Source organism: Pangasianodon hypophthalmus, chromosome 29, assembly GCF_027358585.1.
Source record: "Pangasianodon hypophthalmus isolate fPanHyp1 chromosome 29, fPanHyp1.pri, whole genome shotgun sequence".
Taxonomy (NCBI): domain Eukaryota; kingdom Metazoa; phylum Chordata; class Actinopteri; order Siluriformes; family Pangasiidae; genus Pangasianodon; species Pangasianodon hypophthalmus.
Genome location: NC_069738.1, coordinates 732,078 through 758,435, shown reverse-complemented (window position 1 = coordinate 758,435; position 26,358 = coordinate 732,078). Strand labels below are relative to the sequence as shown.

General features: G+C 39.2%; 1 protein-coding gene across 1 annotated transcript; it reads left to right on the top strand.

Moving 5' to 3' along the window:
* The first annotated feature begins 5,666 nt into the window (after positions 1–5,666).
* On the top strand, positions 5,667–23,322 carry zdhhc17 (zinc finger DHHC-type palmitoyltransferase 17). The gene is made up of 17 exons (XM_053231546.1): positions 5,667–5,782; positions 15,350–15,453; positions 15,575–15,697; positions 15,797–15,874; positions 16,165–16,309; positions 16,650–16,714; positions 16,813–16,975; positions 17,070–17,195; positions 18,447–18,589; positions 18,778–18,880; positions 19,084–19,206; positions 19,323–19,385; positions 19,472–19,565; positions 20,081–20,164; positions 20,258–20,415; positions 21,491–21,585; positions 21,790–23,322. Exons 1-17 carry the CDS (start codon positions 5,720–5,722, stop codon positions 21,926–21,928), a joined length of 1,869 nt encoding a protein of 622 aa, XP_053087521.1. The 5' UTR covers positions 5,667–5,719; the 3' UTR covers positions 21,929–23,322.
* Positions 23,323–26,358: the final 3,036 nt, after the last annotated feature.

The window sequence follows — 26,358 nt, the reverse complement described above, 5'->3', positions numbered from 1 at the left end:
TCATACTATACTCTATCATAGTATACCACACTATACTACAGCGTATAAGCTACAGTATAATGTGACCATAATCATACTATACTTTATCACACTATACTATAGCACACTATACTACAGCGTATAAACTACAGTATAATGTGACTACAATCATACTATATTATACCACAGTATACTGTACCACACTATACTACAGCGTATAAGCTACAGTATAATATGACTATACTCTATCATAGTATACCACACTATACTACTGCATATAAACTACAGTATAATGTGACCATAGTCATACTATACTATACCACACTATACTATAGCACACTATACTACAGCGTATAAGCTACAGTATAATGTGACTACAATCATACTATATTATACCACACTATACTGTAGCACACTATACTACAGCGTATAAGCTACAGTATAATGTGACTACAATCATACTATACTTTATCACACTATACTATAGCACACTATACTACAGCGTATAAGCTACAGTATAATGTGACCATAGTCATACTATACTATACCACACTATACTATAGCACACTATACTACAGCGTATAAGCTACAGTATAATGTGACTACAATCATACTATATTATACCACACTATACTATAGCACACTATACTACAGCGTATAAGCTACAGTATAATGTGACTACAATCATACTATACTTTATCACACTATACTATAGCACACTATACTACAGCGTATAAGCTACAGTATAATGTGACTACAATCATACTATATTATACCACACTATACTGTAGCACACTATACTACAGCGTATAAGCTACAGTATAATGTCTCCACATCATACTATACTCTATCATAGTATACCACACTATACTACTGCATATAAACTACAGTATAATGTGACCATAATCATACTATACTTTGTCACACTATACTATAGCACACTATACTACAGCGTATAAGCTACAGTATAATGTGACTACAATCATACTATATTATACCACACTATACTATATCACACTATACTACAGCGTATAAGCTACAGTATAATGTCTCCACATCATACTATACTCTATCACACTATACTGTAGCACACTATACTACAGCGTATAAGCTACAGTATAATGTGACTACAATCATACTATACTTTATCACACTATACTGTAGCACACTATACTACAGCGTATAAGCTACAGTATAATGTGTCCACATCATACTATACTCTATCACACTATACTGTAGCACACTATACTACAGCGTATAAACTACAGTATAATGTGTCCACATCATACTATACTTTATCACACTATACTATAGCACACTATACTACTGCATATAAACTACAGTATAATGTGACCATAATCATACTATACTTTATCACACTATACTATAGCACACTATACTACAGCGTATAAGCTACAGTATAATGTGACTACAATCATACTATACTCTATCATAGTATACCACACTATACTACAGCGTATAAGCTACAGTATAATGTGACCATAATCATACTATACTATACCACACTATACTATAGCACACTATACTACAGCGTATAAGCTACAGTATAATGTGACTACAATCATACTATATTATACCACAGTATACTGTACCACACTATACTACAGCGTATAAGCTACAGTATAATGTCTCCACATCATACTATACTCTATCATAGTGTACCACACTATACTACAGCGTATAAGCTACAGTATAATGTGACTACAATCATACTATATTATACCACAGTATACTGTACCACACTATACTACAGCGTATAAGCTACAGTATAATGTCTCCACATCATACTATACTCTATCATAGTGTACCACACTATACTACAGCGTATAAGCTACAGTATAATGTGACTACAATCATACTATACTCTATCATAGTATACCACACTATACTACTGCATATAAACTACAGTATAATGTGACCATAATCATACTATACTTTATCACACTATACTATAGCACACTATACTACAGCGTATAAGCTACAGTATAATGTGACCACATCATACTATACTCTATCATAGTATACCACACTATACTACTGCATATAAACTACAGTATAATGTGACCATAATCATACTATACTTTATCACACTATACTATAGCACACTATACTACAGCGTATAAGCTACAGTATAATGTGACCACATCATACTATACTCTATCATAGTATACCACACTATACTACAGCGTATAAGCTACAGTATAATGTGACCATAATCATACTATACTTTATCACACTATACTATAGCATATAAGCTACAGTATAATGTGACTACAATCATACTGTACTCTATCATAGTATACCACACTATACTACTGCGTATAAGCTACAGTATAATGTGACCATAATCATACTATACTATACCACACTATACTATAGCACACTATACTACAGCGTATAAGCTACAGTATAATGTGACCACAATCATACTATACTATACCACACTATACTACTGCATATAAACTACAGTATAATGTGACCACAATCATACAATACTCTATCACACTATACTGTAGCACACTATACTACAGTGTATAAGCTACAGTATAATGTGACCAAAAGCATACTATACTCCATCACACTATACTACAGCGTATAAGCTACAATATAATGTCACCATAATCATACTATACTTTATCACACTATACTATAGCACACTATACTACAGCGTATAAACTACAGTATAATGTGACCATAATCATACTATACTCTATCACACTATACTATAGCACACTATACTCCAGCGTATAAACTACAGTATAATGTGACCATAATCATACTATACTCTCACACTATACTCTATCACACTATACAACGGCATATAAGCTACAGTATAATGTGACCACATCATACTATACTCTATCACAATATACTATAGCACCCTATACTACCACACTATACTATTATAATAGTATAATATAACCATATCCAAGTCTACTCTATCACACTATACTACTGCATATAAAGTGTTAGAAACAGTTTACATGATCTTAAGATATTATGTTTTGTTCAACCCTAATAGTTTAATTGTTGAGTTACTAAGAAATATTAGATTTTAGCCCTCCCCTCTAATATAATACCACACTATACTCTACCATATTATACTTCAGCATATAAACAGTAATATAACCACATCATACTGTACTCCACCATATGATACTCCACTATACTATATTCTGCCATACGATACTCTGCTATACTATACTCCACAGTACTATATGACAGCATATACTGTAATATAACCACACCATACTATACTCCACTGTACCATATAAACTGTAGTATATAAAGAATAATACAACCACAACATACTATACTCCACCATACTGTACTTCAGCATATAAACAGTAATATATCTGCATCATACCATACTCCACCATACGATACTCCACCATACTATACTTCAGCATATAAACGGTAACATAACCACATCACACTATACTCCACAACACTATACTACAGCTTATAAATGCTAATATAACCACATCACACTATACTCCACCATACTGTACTTCAGCATATAAACAGTAATATATCTGCATCATACTATACTCCACCATACGATACTCCACCATACTATACTTCAGCATATAAACGGTAATATAACCACATCACACTCTACTCCACAACACTATACTACAGCTTATAAATGCTAATATAACCACATCACACTATACTCCACCATACTGTACTTCAGCATATAAACAGTAATATATCTGCATCATACTATACTCCACCATACGATACTCCACCATACTATACTTCAGCATATAAATGGTAATATAACCACATCACACTATACTCCACAATACTATACTACAGCTTATAAATGCTAATATAACCACATCATACTATACTCCACAATACTATACTACAGCTTATAAATGCTAATATAACCACATCATACTATACTCCACAACACTATACTACAGCTTATAAACAGTAATATAACCACATCATACCATACTCCACAACACTATACTACAGCTTATAAACTGTAATATAACCACATCATACTATACTCCACAACACTATACTACAGCTTATAAACTGTAATATAACCACATCATACTATACTCCACAACAATATACTACAGCTTATAAACTGCAATATAACCACATCATACTATACTCCACAACACTATACTACAGCTTATAAACAGTAATATAACCACATCATACTATACTCCACAACACTATACTACAGCTTATAAACTGTAATATAACCACATCATACTATACTCCACAACACTATACTACAGCTTATAAACTGTAATATAACCACATCATACTATACTCCACAACACTATACTACAGCTTATAAACGGTAATATAACCACATCATACTATACTCCACAATACTATACTACAGCTTAAAACGGTTAAATAACCACATCATACTATACTCCACAATACTGTACTACAGCTTATAAATGGTTGTGTAACTCCACTATACGATACTCCACCATAATATACTTAAGCTTATAAACTGTAATATAACCACATCATATGATACTCCACAATACTATACTACAGCTTATAAACGGTTATATAACCACATCATACTATACTCCACAATACCACACTACAGCTTATAAACGGTTATATAACCACATCATACCATACTCCACTCTACTATACTACAGCATATAAATTGTTATATAACCACATCATGCCATACTCCACTATACTGTTCTCCACCATACTATACTTCAGCATGTAAACGGTAATATAACCACACAATACGATACTCCACTCTACTATACTCCACTATACTATACGTCAGCATATAAATGGTAATATAACCACATTATACTATACTCCACAATGCTATACTACAGCTTATAAATGGTAATATAACCACATTATACTATACTCCACAATACTATACTACAGCTTATAAATGGTTATATAACCACATCATACTATACTCCACAATACTATACTACAGCTTATAAATGGTTATATAACCACATCATACTATACTCCACAATACTATACTACAGCTTATAAACGGTTATATAACCACATCATACTATACTCCACAATACTGTACGTCAGCATATAAATGGTAATATAACCACATTATACTATACTCCACAACACTATACTACAGCTTATAAATGGTTATATAACCACATCATACTATACTCCACTCTACTATACGTCAGCATATAAATGGTAATATAGCCACATTATACTCCACAATACTGTACTCTACCATACTATACTCCACTATACTATACTCCACCATATTACACTTCAGCATATAAATGGTAATATAACAACATCATACTATACTCTACCATACTATACAACAGCTTATACTGTAATACAGCCATATCATACTGTACTCATATTATACAATTATCCAATTATACATATTATACAACACTCTATACTATAACATACTACACTATACTACGGCATATTACCATAATATTTATATCATACTATACTTCATTATAGTATTCTTTAATATATACTATACAATAAAGTTTTTTTCCCCCATAAAATATGCTATTTGAATAGCGAGGGGTGTTCCTCTATATGAACTTAAAATAATTGTTGATGTACTTGCATGCGTGATTAATAAAAACATTTATAACATTACTAACAGATTTATTATATTTTTTGAACAACAGATTTAATAAGTGTATAGAAGATGGGAATGACGTAATGCGGCTACCCATGATGCTTAGCGCGGCCGAGCAGTAAGATGGCGGACGCTATGGCTGAGTATGAGAGAGATGCTGGATGTGTTCCTGTTCTTCACCCTGAGGTAACTCACATTTTATTCTTATAAACTCACCATATAAATATGTAGTTATTCAGAGAGATTTGATCGTTTAAAAATATTTTTTATTGATTCAGTCCGTAATGAACGGGAGGGCAGCTAGCAGTAAGCTAACCATGCTAAAGCTAACCCAGCTCACCACTGCGGAATTAGCATTAGCGTTAGCATTTTCATCACTGCTAGCTTTAGATTCATGCTTTAAATCAGAGTTCTGCAGGAGTAACATCTCACAGCAGTGTTTGCACATTTACACACGGTGGGTTTTATCTTTATAAACGATGTCGAGGCGCATCTCTGCACAGTTCGCGTTAGCCGAATCGGAGTTAGCATTTATTTATTTTGTTTTTGTAGCCCGGTACACAGCTAGCGTTAGCATTAGCATTACCTCCATATATGGCATTAGATGACATCCGGATGCTGCACAGAAATGATGCTGTTAAAATGTCAGAGTCCGACAGTGAACTAATGCGTTTAATTTCAGAGAATATCAATTAAGGTTATAATGTTAATGATTTAAATATGAAGTGTGGAGCTGAAGAGCGCTTTTATCACGAGTTAGGGATTTAAAGGGCTGTTAATACCCTCATAACAGCACTAACTCTGCTAACAGGAGGCTGAAGCCTGGACAGGCTGTCTCACTGCACTGGAGTGTGTGTGTGTGTGTGTGTGTGAGAGTGTCAGTGAGTGTGTGTGTTTGTGTGTCATAACTTCTCTGGAACCACACACTAAACTATACTATACAATACACACACTATACTATACAATACACACACCCTATACAATACACACACTATACTATACAATACACACACCCTATACAATACACACACTATACAATACACACACTATACTATACAATACACACACTAAACTATACTGTACAATACACACCCTATACAATACACACACTATACAATACACACACTATACTATACAATACACACACTATACAATACACACACTATACTATACAATACACACACTAAACTATACTGTACAATACACACCCTATACAATACAATACACACACTAAACTATACCATACACACACTATACTATACAATACACACACACAGTATACTATACAATACACACACACACACACTATACTATACTATACAATACACACACCCTATACAATACACACACACTATACTGTACAATACACACACCCTATACAATACACACACACTATACTATACAATACACACACTATACTATACAATACACACACTAAACTATACCATACACACACTATACAATACACACACCCTATACAATACACACACTATACTATACAATACACACACTATACAATACACACACTATACTATACAATACACACACTAAACTATACTGTACAATACACACCCTATACAATACAATACACACACTAAACTATACCATACACACACTATACTATACAATACACACACACACACTATACTATACAATACACACACACACTATACTATACAATACACACACACACACACACACACTATACTATACTATACAATACACACACCCTATACAATACACACACACTATACTGTACAATACACACACCCTATACAATACACACACACTATACTATACAATACACACACTATACTATACAATACACACACTATACTATACAATACACACACTAAACTATACCATACACACACTATACAATACACACACCCTATACAAAACACACACTCTATACTATACAATACACACACACTATACAATACAATACACACACTAAACTATACAATACACACACTAAACTATACAATACACACACCCTATACAATACACACACTATACTATACAATACACACACCCTATACAATACACACACACTATACCATACACACACCCTATACAGTACACACACCCTATACCATACACACACACTATACAATACACACACCCTATACAATACACACACACTATACTATACAATACACACACCCTATACAATACACACACACTATACTGTACAATACACACACTATACAATACACACACCCTATACAATACACACACTATACAAAACACACACTCTATACTATACAATACACACACACTAAACTATACAATACACACACACTATACAATACACACACCCTATACAAAACACACACTCTATACTATACAATACACACACTATACTATACAATACACACCCTATACAATACCATACACACACTAAACTATACAATACACACACTATACTATACAATACACACACCCTATACAATACACACACCCTATACCATACACACACACTATACCATACACACACACTATACCATACACACACCCTATACAATACACACACCCTATACAATACACACACCCTATACAATACACACACACTATACAATAAACACACCCTATACAATACACACACACTATACTGTACAATACACACACTATACAATACACACACCCTATACAATACACACACTATACAAAACACACTCTATACTATACAATACACACACACTATACAATACAATACACACACTAAACTATACAATACACACACTATACTATACAATACACACACTATACTATACCACACACACACACTATACAATACACACACTAAACTATACCATACACACACTATACTATACCGTACACACACACTATACAATACACAGCCTATACAATACACACACTATACTATACACACCCTATACAATACAATACACAGCCTATACAATACACACGCCCTATACTATACAATACACACACTATACAATACACAACCAATACAATACACACATTATACTATACAATACACAGCCTATACAATACACAGCCTATACAATACACACGCCCTATACTATACAATACACAGCCAATACAATACACACATTATACTATACAATACACAGCCTATACAATACACAGCCTATACAATACACAGCCTATACAATACACACGCCCTATACAAAACACACACTATACTATACAATACACAGCCTATACAATACACACACCCTATACAATACACACACTATACTATACAATACACACCCTATACAATACACACACTATACAATACAATACACGCACCCTATACAATACACACACAATACTATACACAGCCTATACAATACACACACTATACTATACAATACACACACCCTATACAATACACACACTATACTATACAATACACACACTATACAATACAATACACACACTATACAATACAATACACGCACCCTATACAATACACACACAATACTATACACACCCTATACAATACACACACTATACTATACAATACACACACCCTATACAATACACACACTATACTATACAATACACACACCCTATACAATACACACACTATACAATACAATACACACACTATACAATATACACACCCTATACAATACACACACTATACTATACAATACACACACCCTATACAATACACACACTATACAATACAATACACACACTATACAATACACACACCCTATACAATACACACACTATACTATAAAATACACACAGCCTATACAATACACACACCCTATACAATACACACACAATACTATACACACCCTATACAATACACGCACCCTATACAATACACACACTATACTATACACAGCCTATACAATACACACACTATACTATACAATACACACACCCTATACAATACACACACTATACTATACAATACAAACACCCTATACAATACACACACTATACAATACACACACTATACAATACAATACACACACTATACAATACACACACCCTATACAATACACACACTATACAATACAATACACACACTATACAATATACACACCCTATACAATACACATGTTTTACAATACAATACACACACTATACAATACACACACCCTATACAATACACATGTTTTACAATACAATACACACACTATACAATACACACACCCTATACAATACACAGCCTATACAATACACACGCCCTATACTATACAATACACACCCTATACAATACAATACACAGCCTATACAATACACACACACTATACAATACACACACTATATAATACAATACACAGACTATACAATACACAGACTATACAATACACAGACTATACAATACACACACCCTATACAATACACACACCCTATACAATACACAGTTTATACAATACAATACACACATCTTATACAATACAATACACAGCCTATACAATACACACGCCCTATACTATACAATACACAGCCTATACAATACAATACACCCAGCCTATACAATACACAGCCTATACAATACACACGCCCTATACTATACAATACACACCCTATACAATACACTACACACACCTTATACAATACACAGCCTATACAATACACACGCCCTATACTATACAATACACAGCCTATACAATACACACGCCCTATACTATACAATACACACGCCCTATACTATACAATACACACGCCCTATACTATACAATACACACGCCCTATACTATACAATACACACCCTATACAATACAATACACACACCCTATACAATACACAGTTTATACAATACAATACACACATCTTATACAATACAATACACAGCCTATACAATACACACGCCCTATACTATACAATACACCCAGCCTATACAATACACAGCCTATACAATACACAGCCTATACAATACACAGCCTATACAATACAATACACACACTATACAATACAATACACACCCTATACAATACACACACTCTATACAATACAATACACAGCCTATACAATACACACGCTATACAATACAATACACACACACTGTACAATACAATACACAGCCTATACAATACACACGCCCTATACTATACAATACACACGCCCTATACTATACAATACACACGCCCTATACTATACAATACACACACTATACAATACAATACACCCAGCCTACACAATACACAGCCTATACAATACACACGCCCTATACTATACAATACACACTCTATACAATACAATACACACACTCTATACAATACACACACACACCTTATACAATACACAGCCTATACAATACACACGCCCTATACTATACAATACAATACACCCAGCCTACACAATACACAGCCTATACAATACACACGCCCTATACAATACACACACTCTATACAATACACACACACACACACTATACAATACACAGTTTATACAATACAAAACACACCTTATACAATACAATACACAGCCTATACAATACACAGCCTATACAATACACACACTCTATACAATACAATACACACACTATACAATACACACACTCTATACAATACAATACACACACTATACAATACACACACTCTATACAATACAACACACACCCTATACAATACACAGTCTATACAATACACACACTCTATACAATACAATACACAGCCTATACAATACAATACACACACCCTATACAATACACACACACTATACAATACGAAACACACACCTTATACAATACAATACACAGCCTATACAATACACACGCCCTATACTATACAATACACACACCCTATACTATACAATACACACGCCCTATACTATACAATACACACGCTATACAATACAATACACACACACTATACAATACAATACACAGCCTATACAATACACACGCCCTATTTTATACAATACACACGCCCTATACTATACAATACACACGCCCTATACTATACAATACACACGCCCTATACTATACAATACACACCCTATACAATACAATACACACACCTTATACAATACACTACACACACCTTATACAATACACTACACACACCTTATACAATACACAGCCTATACAATACACACGCCCTATACTATACAATACACAGCCTATACAATACACACGCCCTATACTATACAATACACACCCTATACAATACAATACACACACCTTATACAATACACTACACACACCTTATACAATACACTACACACACCTTATACAATACACAGCCTATACAATACACACGCCCTATACTATACAATACACAGCCTATACAATACACACGCCCTATACTATACAATACACACACTATACAATACAATACACCCAGCCTACACAATACACAGCCTATACAATACACACGCCCTATACTATACAATACACACTCTATACAATACAATGCACACACTATACAATACACACACTCTATACAATACACACACACACCTTATACAATACACAGCCTATACAATACACATGCCCTATACTATACAATACAATACAATACACCCAGCCTACACAATACACAGCCTATACAATACACACGCCCTATACTATACAATACACACTCTATACAATACAATACACACACTATACAATACAACACACACCCTATACAATACACAGCCTATACAATACACACACTCTATACAATACAATACACAGCCTATACAATACAATACACACACCCTATACAATACACACACACTATACAATACACACACTTTACACAATACAATACACAGCCTATACAATACACACGCCCTATACTATACAATACACACACTATACAATACAATACACACACCTTATACAATACACAGCCTATACAATACAATACACCCAGCCTATACAATACACATGCCCTATACTATACAATACACACTCTGTACAATACACACACTCTATACAATACAATACACACCCTATACGATACACACACTATACAATACACACGCTATACAATACAATACACACAGTCTATACAATACACACACCCTATACAATACACACAGTCTATACAATACACACACTATACAATACACACAGTCTATACAATACACACCCCCTATACAATACACACAGTCTATACAATACACACCCTATACAATACACACCCCCTATACAATACACACCCTATACAATACACACCCTATTCTATACAATACACACCCTATACTATACAATACACACAGTCTATACAATACACACCCTATACAATACACACACCCTATACAATACACACAGTCTATACAATACACACCCTATACAATACACACCCTATACAATACACAGTCTATGCAATACACACCCTATACAATACACACCCTATTCTATACAATACACACCCTATACTATACAATACACACAGTCTATACAATACACACCCTATACAATACACACACCCTATACAATACACACAGTCTATACAATACACACCCTATACTATACAATACACACCCTATACAATACAATACACACAGTCTATACAATACACACACCCTATACAATACACACACTATACAATACACATCCTATACAATACACACCCTATACAATACACACAGTCTATACAATACACACACCTTATACAATACACACCCTATACAATACACACACCCTATACAATACACACACCCTATACAATACACACAGTCTATACAATACACACCCTATACAATACACACCCTATACTATACAATAAACGCAGTCTATACAATACACACCCTATACAATACAATACACGCACCCTATACAATACACACACAATACTATACACACCCTATACAATACACACACCCTATACAATACAATACACGCACCCTATACAATACACACACTATACTATACACAGCCTATACAATACACACACTATACTATACAATACACACCCTATACAATACACACACTATACAATACAATACACGCACCCTATACAATACACACACAATACTATACACAGCCTATACAATACACACACTATACTATACAATACACACACCCTATACAATACACACACTATACTATACAATACACACACCCTATACAATACACACACTATACAATACAATACACACACTATACAATATACACACCCTATACAATACACATGTTTTACAATACAATACACACACTATACAATACACACACTATACAATACACACACCCTATACAATACACACCCTATACTATACAATAAACGCAGTCTATACAATACACACCCTATACAATACAATACACAGCCTATACAATACACACCCTATACTATACAATACACACACTATACAATACACACAGCCTATACAATACAATACACACACTATACAATACACAGCTTATACAATACACAGCTTATACAATACACACACTATACATTACACACACTATACAATACACATATCTATACAATACAATACACAGCCTATACAATACAATACACACAGCCTATACAATACACACACACTATACAATACACAGCCTATACAATACAATACACACACTATACAATACACAGCCTATACAATACACAGCCTATACAATACAATACACACACTATACAATACACACACTATACAATACACAGCCTATACAATACAATACACAGCCTATACAATACAATACACAGCCTATACAATACAATACACACACTATACAATACACACACTATACAATACATTACACAGCTTATACAATACATTACACAGCTTATACAATACACACACCCTATACAATACAATACACAGCCTATACAATACACAGGCTTTACAATACACACACGCGCACAAACACACACAATATAGTACACACACACACACTATACAGTATGCACACACACACTATGCACCACACACTATACAATACACACACTATATAATACACACACTATATAATATGCGCATAGACTATACAGTACACACACTATACAACACACACACTCTATATAATATGCACATATACTATGCAATACACTCACACAGTTTATGCACTAGACACACTTTATACCTTACACACACTATACAATACGCGCACTATACAGTATGCACGCACACTATGCACCACACACACACTGTACAATACACACACTATACAATACACTTCATCCAATCCGACTTCAGGAGACATTTCACACAACTGGCATTGAACTAATATCATAAAAAAAAGTATGTTCATCTATGGTCTCTTTCTAGTTAACTTGCCAAGACTTGGCCACTAAAGGACACTGTTTGCAAACAGTGCGTAGTCTCTGTATCTGGGTTCTAGAGCCGGTGTCTGTAAATCTTTGTGCACGTTCCCACTGTGACAGAACAAACACCATTTCAATTCCAGTAACTGCTGCTGGTCTGGAACTCAGAACTGGAGGTGGGCATCTGGGCAAAGCTTCATTTCAGCACTCAGGTTTAAATATCGAGACATGAGCAGGTTTAGTGATTAATGTTGAAAAAGCATGTGTGAAAATTTCCACATCTAAAGTCATAACCTTAGAAATGTAAGCTCTTCATGTTTAGCAAGAAAGCGGGTCATTTTTAATATGCAGTCAAATATGGTGGAAATTCAGAACCTTCAATTAGACATCTGTTAACAAAACTATAGAGAAATCTACATGAATGTGGGTCTCTCTTTTTCCCTTTTTTCTCTTCTTCCCTGTCTCACTCTCTCCCTGTGTCTCTGGCTCTCTCTTCCCACTTTCCCTCACTTACTCATACTCAAACATTTTCTTTCTCTCTCTCTCTCTCTCTCTCTCTCCCCTGCCCTCTCTCCCTCTTTTTGCCCTCGCTCTCTCTCTGTATATCTCTATGTAGGAGCTCAAGCCTCAGAGTCACTATAATCACGGTTACAGTGAGAACGTCAGCCGCAAGAATCACGTGGACGACTATAGCACCTGGGACATTGTTAAAGCCACACAGTGAGTGTATCACACATCCTTTTTTAGATTCTTTGAATTAGAAATTCTGTGTTCTTATAAATAGATATTGTTCTTAGAAGTAATTATTACATTACCGTCAGTCTGTGGTGTGTTTCTGTAGGTACGGTATATTTGAGCGGTGTCGGGAGCTGGTAGAAGCAGGGTATGATGTTCGTCAGCCTGATAAAGAAAATGTCACACTTTTACACTGGGCTGCTATTAACAACCGCATTGACTTGGTCAAGTGAGTCACTCAGTATCCTTCATTTCCTGTGTGCGTGTGTGTGTCAGTGTGTGCGCGCGCAAAATTCTCAGTGTGTAATGCTTTGTTGTGTGTTAACAGATACTACATATCGAAGGGTGCCATCGTGGACCAGCTGGGAGGAGATCTGAACTCCACACCACTGCACTGGGCCACCAGGTGAGCTATCATGCTAATTACTTTTTCTGTTATAGTTTTTTTCCCATTATAATATTGGTTATATATTATATAATTCAATGTCAGTTCAATTCAGATTTATTCGTATAGCGTTTTTAACAATGGACATTGTCACAAAGCAGTTTTACAGAAATAATTAAATTCATGATAAATATTTTTTTAATCTATGATTTTATCTCTAATGAGCAAGCCAGGGGTGACAATGGTGAGAAAAAAGTCTTCGGGACAATATAATGGTATGTAATATAGTTATATATTATGTCCATCTTTAGACAGGGTCATCTCTCTATGGTGGTTCAGCTGATGAAACTGGGAGCGGATCCATCTTTGATTGATGGCGAGGGCTGCACCTGTGTCCACCTAGCAGCTCAGTTTGGCCACACCTCCATTGTTGCGTATCTCATTGCGAAAGGACAGGTAATGTGCACACACACACACACACGCGCACACACACACATTAGAACAGAGGTCTTCAATCTTGTTCGAAAAGGGCCAGTGTGGCTGCAGGCTTTCATTCCATTTCATCCTAATAGTGCAGTACCACTAGAGGTCAGTATGCTGTAGAAGTTGGTGACCCAGTGTTACAAAGCTCTTGTGAATCAGATGCTTGCTACATGGTACATTGTTTTTGTGCTTTTAGTAGAGTGTTTGTTAACCAATCTGGTCACAGAATGGTTTGCCAGTATATTCCTGGCCAATGAGAGAACAGAATTAATGTGGATATTATTATATTTGCCTTCTGTATGTCTCATTGCAGGATGTTGATATGATGGATCAGAACGGAATGACTCCTCTGATGTGGGCAGCGTATCGCACACACAGGTGCGCTAACGTGTTTGTGTGTGTGCATGCGTGCCGTGTGTGTTTTCTCCTCTTTAACACTCATTTTGAAGAGTAATATAGATCATTTTTGTATTTAGTGTGGACCCAACGCGTTTGTTGTTGACGTTTAATGTTTCGGTGAATTTGGGTGATAAATACCATAAGAACACGGCACTGCACTGGGCAGTTCTCGCAGGAAACACCACTGTAATCAGCCTGCTGCTGGAAGCTAACGCTAATGTAGACGCACAGAACATAAAGGTACGTGCACACTTAGACTTTTTCTGTAGCTTCTGCCAGATTGTATTAGTATTGCGTTAGTGATATAATAATATTGTCTGTGTTTGTGGGTTAGGGAGAGACGGCGCTGGACTTGGCCAAACAGAGGAAAAATGTGTGGATGATAAATCACTTACAGGAGGCGAGACAGGCAAAAGGCTATGATGCACCATCGTACCTCAAACGCCTAAAAATGGACAAGGTTAATATAATTATTAATAATCTGCCAGGCCAAGGCTACACCCCCAAGACTACACACTCTCCAAGACGCGGAGACGCGCAGACCCCAGGACTAGGGCCAGAGACGTGCGGAGACCCCCAGGACTAGGGCCAGAGACGTGCGGAGACCCCCAGGACTAGGGCCAGAGACGTGCGGAGACCCCCAGGACTAGGGCCAGAGACGCGCGGAGACAGGTGGACCACAGGACTAGGGCCAGAGACGCGCAGAGACAGGTGGACCCCAGGACTAGGGCCAGAGACGCGCAGAGACAGGTGGACCCCAGGTCTAGGGCCAGAGACGCGCAGAGACCGGTGGACCCCAGGACTAGGGCCAGAGACGCGCGGAGACCCCCAGGACTAGGGCCAGAGACGTGCGGAGACCCCCAGGACTAGGGCCAGAGACGCGCGGAGACAGGTGGACCACAGGACTAGGGCCAGAGACGCGCAGAGACAGGTGGACCCCAGGACTAGGGCCAGAGACGCGCAGAGACCGGTGGACCCCCAGGACTAGAGCCAGAGACGCGCAGAGACAGGTGGACCCCAGGACTAGGGCCAGAGACGCGCAGAGACCGGTGGACCCCCAGGACTAGGGCCAGAGACGCGCAGAGACCGGTGGACCCCCAGGACTAGGGCCAGAGACGCGCAGAGACCGGTGGACCCCCAGGACTAGGGCCAGAGACGCGCAGAGACCGGTGGACCCCCAGGACTAGGGCCAGAGACGCGCAGAGACCGGTGGACCCCCAGGACTAGGGCCAGAGACGCGCAGAGACCGGTGGACCCCCAGGACTAGGGCCAGAGACGCGCAGAGACCGGTGGACCCCCAGGACTAGGGCCAGAGACGCGCAGAGACCGGTGGACCCCCAGGACTAGGGCCAGAGACGCGCAGAGACCGGTGGACCCCCAGGACTAGGGCCAGAGACGCGCAGAGACCGGTGGACCCCCAGGACTAGGGCCAGAGACGCGCGGAGACCCCAGGACTAGGGCCAGAGACGCGCGGAGACCCCAGGACTAGGGCCAGAGACGCGCATAGACCGGTGGACCCCAGGACTAGGGCCAGAGACGCGCAAAGACCCCCAGGACTAGGGCCAGAGACGCGCAAAGACCCCCAGGACTAGGGCCAGAGACGCTCAGACCCCAGAACTAGAAAAAATGTGCAAAAATACCCGTCATCTGTAGTCTGGTTGTTTGTATTTATTGATTGTGTGGGTGTCTGTGTGTGTCTGTGCTTGTGTAGGAGTTCCGTCAGAAGTTGATGTTGTTCACACCTTTTGTTGTGATCTGGTTGGTGGGATTTATTGCTGATCTGGACGTCGACTCGTGGCTCATTAAGGGACTGATGTATGCGGCAGTTTGGATCACCGTGCAGTTCCTCTCCAAGTAAGACACACACACACACACGTTTATTGGATGTGTTTGCAATATTAATATTAGCAGTAAAATTTCTTCAATTAACTTTTAACCCAATGTTACAGCAATTCCTATTTTAATTTCCTACTATTAACAGTGTTCATCTGTCTCACTCTCTGTATCTGCCTGTCTCTCTCTCTCTGTCTGTCCCTGTGCAGGTCTTTCTTTGATCACTCCATGCACAGTACGCTTCCTCTGGGTATTTATTTGGCCACAAAGTTCTGGATGTACATCACTTGGTTCTACTGGTTCTGGAATGATATCCTTCAGTCATATAGTCTTTAATTATAGTCAGTGATTTCTGCATGTTAAGGTTCCACAGGCTGTAATAAAATCAGGTCACTTTTACATTGTAGTTATATCATCTCTGTGGAACAAGTCCATGAAGAGAAGCATGTTGTTTTGGGATTGCTTGGAATTTTGAAGCATCTTAGTGATGTCACATTCCTTAATGCCATCCACATCTTCCTTTCATTTCCATCCATCTGCCCTTCCTGCTCAACAGTCTTGCACTCTTCTACAACTTTGGCAAATCCTGGAAATCTGATCCAGGCATTATTAAAGCCTCAGAGGAACAGAAGAAGAAGGTTTCCCTCATTCTCACACACACACACACACATGCACACAGAGAGAAATGCTGTATTATTGTCTGTTTACTAAAGAGAAATCCTCATCGTGTGTGTGTGTGTGTGTGTGTGTGTAGACTATAGTGGAGCTGGCCGAATCGGGCAGCTTGGATCTCAGTATATTCTGCAGCACCTGTTTAGTGAGTACCGTCACACAGCAGCTACACACGTGGTTTAAACACGCACCTCACTTCCTGTCATTAACAAGGTGTGTTGCTGTGTGTAGATACGGAAGCCCATCAGGTCCAAACACTGTGCCGTGTGTAACCGCTGCATCGCCAAGTTTGATCACCATTGCCCCTGGGTGGGAAACTGTGTGGGTGAGTTACACACTGACCTTTAACCTGTAATCATGAATTTAAAACCTACCTGCAGAAGCTGTCTAACTTCTGACCATTAACTTTTAACCCTTAGCTATGACCTTTATATCTTGTTCCAGACCCTGACCTCTACTCTCTGACCTTTGGCCTAGGTTCAGAAGAACTACTAATCTGTAATATTTGATCTTAGAATTTGCATAATGACCTTCAGTAATGGAACTACTAAACCGTTAACCTTTAATTTTTTAACTTTAACTCCTCACCGTTGATCCTTGTTTTAAAAGGATAAAATTCATAACTGCTGAAGCAAGAACCTTAACCACTGACCCTAATTTAAGAAGGATAAGCATTCTAAATGCTTAACCTTTGATCCCTGATCAATAACCTTGGTGTCTAGCAGGAAAGTTTCTTTAACACTGAATCTCTGACCGTACTCCCAGAAGAATAAGCGTAACTGCTGAATCTTTGATCCCAGTTATCTAACTGCTTTGTTGTGGTTATTTCCCATCATACAGGAAGTGGAAATCACCGCTACTTCATGGGTTACCTGTTCTTCCTGCTGTGTATGATCTGCTGGATGATATACGGCTGTGTCTGCTGTGAGTCCAACACACACACACACACACACACACACACACACAGAATTAAATCTGATTAGCTGATTGCTCATGCTGATTGTTGATGTTCCTCAGACTGGAGGCTGCACTGCTCCAGCAGCTATAGCACAGATGGATTGTGGGTATTTATCACTCAGATCTCGTCCTGCTCTCCCTGGATGTTCTGGATGTTCCTCAACAGTGTGTTCCACTTCATGTGGGTCTCAGTGCTCATCATGTGTCAGCTTTACCAGGTCAGAATACACACCATTTTGTGTGTATGTATGTATGTATGTATGTGTGTGTGTGTGTGTGTGTGTTCTTGGAGATTCAATGACTAGAGGGAAGTCTGGAAAATTCACTTTAAGAAACGTCACAGCGATTGGCCAGTATGGACTTGTGAAGCAACATGGGGGTTTGGGGGTGTGGGGCATACACCAGTGGGAAAACCAAATTCTGTGTGATGCCTTCACGCATGTTCATCACACTCGCTTCACCCACATGCGCGGGTATCGCACGCGCTTCGCCCACACGCGCTTCGCCCACGCGCGGGTATCGCACGCGCTTCGCCCACGCGCGGGTATCACACGCGCTTCTCCCACACACGCTTCGCCCACACACGCGGGTGTCGCACGCGCTTCGCCCACACGCGCTTCGCCCACACGCGCGGGTATCACACGCGCTTCGCCCACACGCGCTTCGCCCACGCGCGGGTATCACACACGCTTCGCCCACACGCGCTTCGCCCACACGCGCGGGTATCGCACGCGCTTCGCCCACACGCGCTTCGCCCACGCGCGGGTATCGCACGCGCTTCGCCCACGCGCGGGTATCACACGCGCTTCGCCCACACGCGCGGGTATCGCACACGCTTCGCCCACGCGCGCTTCGCCCACGCGCGGGTATCGCACGCGCTTCGCCCGCACGCGCGGGTATCGCACGCGCTTCGCCCGCACGCGCGGGTATCGCACGCGCTTCGCCCGCACGCGCGTCTGCCACATAAGCACGAACCACACGCATCATACACAGTTCTCACATGCAGTTCTCACTCGTGTTTAACATATACACACCCACACAGAGACCATATGTTTATCAGACCCATTTCTCTCTGACGTATGTAACACGTTTGGCAGACAGTTTTCACTGCACAGGGTCAGAGGTGAAGTTGACATGGTGTAGAACAGGTGAGTGTGTGTAGATGACGTGTAGCTAGTGTGTTCTCACTCTCAGCACAGTGATTTCTCTGGTTGATTTAATAATGAGACATTCCACTTAATAAATGAAGAGCAGGAGCCTGGAGTCATACGGTCACTGTGTGTGTGTCTCTAGATTGCTGGTCTTGGCATCACCACTAATGAGCGGATGAATGCAAGACGCTACAAACACTTTAAAGTCACAGCGACGTCCATCGAGAGTCCTTTCAAGTGAGTAACACGCTGCATTAACACGCTCAGGGCTAGCAGTCACTTTACAACCAGCCATGTTGCTATGTGTAGCTGTTATGCTAAAGCTAGCTCTGGCTCCTCCCCTCCTCCTTCACTAACACAGTGTGTGTGTGTGTGTGTGTGTGTGTGTGTGTGTGTGTGTGTGTGTGTGTGTGCGCGTGTGCGTGCGTGTTTGTGTTCCAGTCATGGCTGTGTGAGGAACCTGATTGATTTCTTCGAGCTGCGCTGCTGTGGGCTGCTGAGGCCGACGCATGTTGACTGGACCACTCAGTACACCATCGAATATGACCAGACATCTGGCTCGGGCTACCAGCTCGTCTAACACACATACACACAGTATGTTAGTGAAGAAGGAGGGGAGGAGCCTCAGCTTATGGAAAGGGAGCAACGCCTCACTTCAGCTGGAACTGCTTCATCACGAGACTACAGGACACACACACACACACATTTGCCCACATGGAGCAGTTCAGTTTGATTGGTAGATTCCTAGTTACATTTCTGTCTTGTTTCATCTCATCACTGACTTTTTAATCCTTTAGTGTGGGTGTGTGTGGGTGGGTGGGTGATAATATTCCTTCTCTCAGCCCTGCCTCCACCGATTCACTTAAGTGCATAATTTAAAGAAAAGCCCAGTGATTGGCTGCTACATTAAAGCCGTGATATGGGAAAGGGCTGGGTCACTCTGCAGCTCGCCGAACTCAACATGATATCGAGCTGATTATTTACTCCAGCAGCCAAACAGAGGTGGTCTGAGAGAGTCATGTGTTTGTCAGTACGAACTGGATGCGGATGTACGTGTGTTATTGATGAGCGCCACAGCAAGATGGTTTTATTCACAATGTGACCATATTTATTTTAAACCTATTTAATATAACTGATATCATGTGTTGTCTGTTTTCTTGTGTCTTCTATTTTAAAGTGTGTGTGAGTGTGAGAGTGAGCGAGTTTTCACACTTATTGTTGTTTAAAATCTGTTTTAAAGTCAGTCATTATGAGGAACTGCGATGAGGCTCCGCCCACTCTTTCATGCACTGATACATTTTGCCCATCGTTAACTGGTGACCTTCAGACAGAGCCGTTGCCTCAGTAACACTCCTCCATTTCCTGTTTGATCTTGGACTCTGATGTAAAAATGTATAAATAGAGCTGAGTTTCTGTCTGTGAGATTCATTTTTGTTATTGTCAGTGTTAGTTAAAGCTGCTCCTCCGGTTGCATTTTATTTTTTACTTTAAACAGAAAAAGCCTGTAATATACGCTCTGTGTGTGAGAGAGATAGAAAAGGCGTCTCGCTGCATGAGCAACGCTCACACTAAACTCTGTACAGTGAATGTTCAGTATTTACATGTGTCCTTTACTTTTTATTGTTTTTTTTTTACATTTCAGACAGTGTGTGCACGTTTGAGAGTGAGTGTGTATTTGAGAGTGTGTATGCCTGTGTGCACATCAGCCCTGTGCATTTGTGATGTATTTAAATGTTTCATATTAATCAGATTTTTTGTTATTTTTGCTGGACTTGTTTTTTCACTGGATGTAAAAAAAATGTAGAACAAAATATCAGTTACTGTAGAGAGCGAGTGTGTGTGCGTGCGTGTGTGTAAATTACAATAATGAATATATTGTCTCCTTGTCATTTCCCTCATTGTGTGTAAAATCATTTTCACCTCAAGCTTCAGCATGACTTCATTTTACCGGCTTTAATTAAAAAAAAAAAAAGAAAAAAAAAAAAAAAACAACTTTGCAAATACTGTGTTTATATTTTTCACAATCCCACTGATCAAATTCTGAATGTCAGTCTAAATCAGCTTAAGCTTAGAAGTTTTTCATTTTATAGAACTTCAGGGCTACAGACATAAAAGTAAATCTCTTTATTTAGCGGTCTTACTTAGCACAGCTCACTTGTGATCTGATCCCCTCATGTTAATACCAGGTCTAAATGGTGTGTGAAAGCATGAGGTCTGGTCTTATGAGCCTACAGTATTCAGGTGAGATTATTCACTGAAGAATGGGTGAGAGTTAGGTAGAAACTGGTTTTGGGCAGTGTAATTTTTCAGGATATCTATACACAGGGTCTACACCAGCAGAGAGTGATTAACAAGGCTTCATCAGGCAGGTCTGGGGGTGTTGAGATCAGGCACTGACATCACACCAGGCAGCAGGAGTACACTTAGAGTCTGACAGCTATCACCATGTTTATGAATATTTGTACCCAGCATATACAGTGAAGGGAAAGAAGACATTTTTTGCTATTTAATATACTTCCAGTGCATATATCCACTTCAAATTTACACACAGTGGGCCTCATGTATCAAGTGGGATACAAACAGATTTATTTGTGAATCATTCATATGAGAAATCTGTATTAATGATATTCGCTTAAATTAAAAAAATGTTTGTGTCCTATTTCATGACCTGAATGTGTGCAAATTTACACATAAGAAGACCAACAAACCTGAACCTCGAGTGACTGTCTTTCAGTCATATAATTTGTGAAGCAACAACAAAGATCCTGCACCTTTCAATTGAAGTAGGCGTGGCATATTATAAAAGACCAGATGTTCACTGTGGCACGACACCATCCAGTGCTTTAGAGATCAGCAATGTAAATTTTGATAGTGAGCCAATTCAGTGTGGATAAGGGTGATAGTGGTCATATCTTCTGGGTCTAGTAAGGACCCTTGCTGCTGCATTCTGGAATAACTGGAGCTTGTTTATTCAATTCAATTCAATTTTATTTGTATAGCGCTTTTAACAATGGACATTGTCACAAATCAGCTTTACAGAAATAAATACATTCTAATTAAATTAAATCTAAATAAATTGTAAATGTGTGAATTTATCCCTAATGAGCAAGCCAGAGGTGATGGTGGTGAGGAAAAACTCCCTTAGACGATATGAGGAAGAAACCTTGAGAGGAACCAGGCTCAAAAGGAAACCCATCCTCATCTGGGTGCAACGGATAGTGCGATTATAAATAAATCCCTTCTATTACTGTGTACTATATGGACAAAAAATGCAATTGTGCAACCAGTAAATTGATTACAGTTTTCACATGAAGTCTGGTTGGTTGAACCTATCCACTGTCCACTGATGGAGACCTGAGTGCAAAACTGCTCATGGCCACCACAGCCCCAAAGCCACCACAGCAACCGCAGCCCCAAGCCATTACAGTACAGCTCCCCATATGTGATCCCCAAGCTATCTCCACAGCTCCCAAGCGGCACCATCCCCAGCAATCCCACTGATCTTCAGGCCATCCATATGGGGCCACCTCCAGCAGCAGTGAGCGAACTCAACCGATGAGAACTCCAACCAGAAGTAGGGCATCAGGATGGATCAGGCAGGTCTGGAGACCAGAAGGGGTCAGGATCACTGGCATCTCAGAAGTAGCATGTGTAGCTCGACAGAGAGTGAGGGAGAGAGAGAGATGGAGAGAGATGGAAAGAGAGGGAGAGATTGTTAGGTAAGCTTATTGTATCTGTTATGGTTAAGGACAATGTACTTTGCGTGCAGAGTGCAAGCAGGGACTCCGGCAAGACTAGCTATAACAGCATAACTAAAAGGGAGAGCCAGAAGCTAACACAGACAGCTAACACAGACATGAGGGCACCCTGGGACATAAGGCAGCCAGCCATTCCACCGTCGACAAACCTGAGTGAACGTGTGAGAGTGGGGGGGCGACAGCATCCAAACATCCCAGTTCACCACAACACTCTATGCCTGTGAAACCCTCCAGACCTGCCCCTGTACCTAAGAAAACTATTCACTAAAGGCTTGACTAAACAAATATGTTTTCAGCCGAGACTTAAACACTGAGACTGTGTCTGAGCCCCGAACACTAAGTGGAAGGCTGTTCCATAACTGTGGGGCTTTGTATGAGAAAGCTCTACCCCCAGCTGTAGCCCGCACTATTCGAGGTACCAACAAATAGCCTGCACCTTTTGATCTGAGTAGGCGTGACGGATCATAAAAGACCAAAAGTTCGCTCAGGTACTGTGGCACGAGACCATTTAGTGCTTTATAGGTCAATAGTAGTATTTTATAATCAATATGAAATTTGAATGGGAACCAATGCAGTGTGGATAAGATAGGGGTGATGTGGTCATATCTTCTGGTTCTAGTAAGGACTCTCGCTGCTGCATTCTGGACTAACTGGAGCTTGTTTATGCTCCTACTGGAACATCCAGACAGTAAGGCATTACAATAATCCAACCTAGAGGTAACAAAAGCATGAACTGTTTTTTCTGCATCGTGTAGTGACAATATATTTCTTATTTTAGCAATATTTCTGAGATGAAAGAAAGCTATCCTAGTGATATTATCTACATGAGCTTCAAAAGAAAGACTGGAGTCAATAATCACACCAAGGTCTTTTACTGCTGCACATGATGAAACAGAAAGGCCACCCAGAGTTACTATGTAATCAGAAAGCTTACTTCTAACTGCATGTGGTCCTAGTACAAGTACTTCTGTCTTGTCAGAATTAAGTTAGAGAAAATTAATAAGCATCCAGTTTCTAATGTCTTTTACACATTCCTCAACTTTATTAAGCTGGTGTCTGTCATCTGGCTTTGCTGAAACATACAACTGTGTATCATCAGCGTAACAGTGGAAGCTAATACCATGTTTACGAATACTTTTAGCTGAGCCAAGAGAGGGCCGTTCCCTTAACACCCACAACATTTTCTAGTCTATCAAGTCTGAAGCTATCACAGTCCCCTCCGAAGGCCAATTCGTTTGGGGATTTTTTTCTT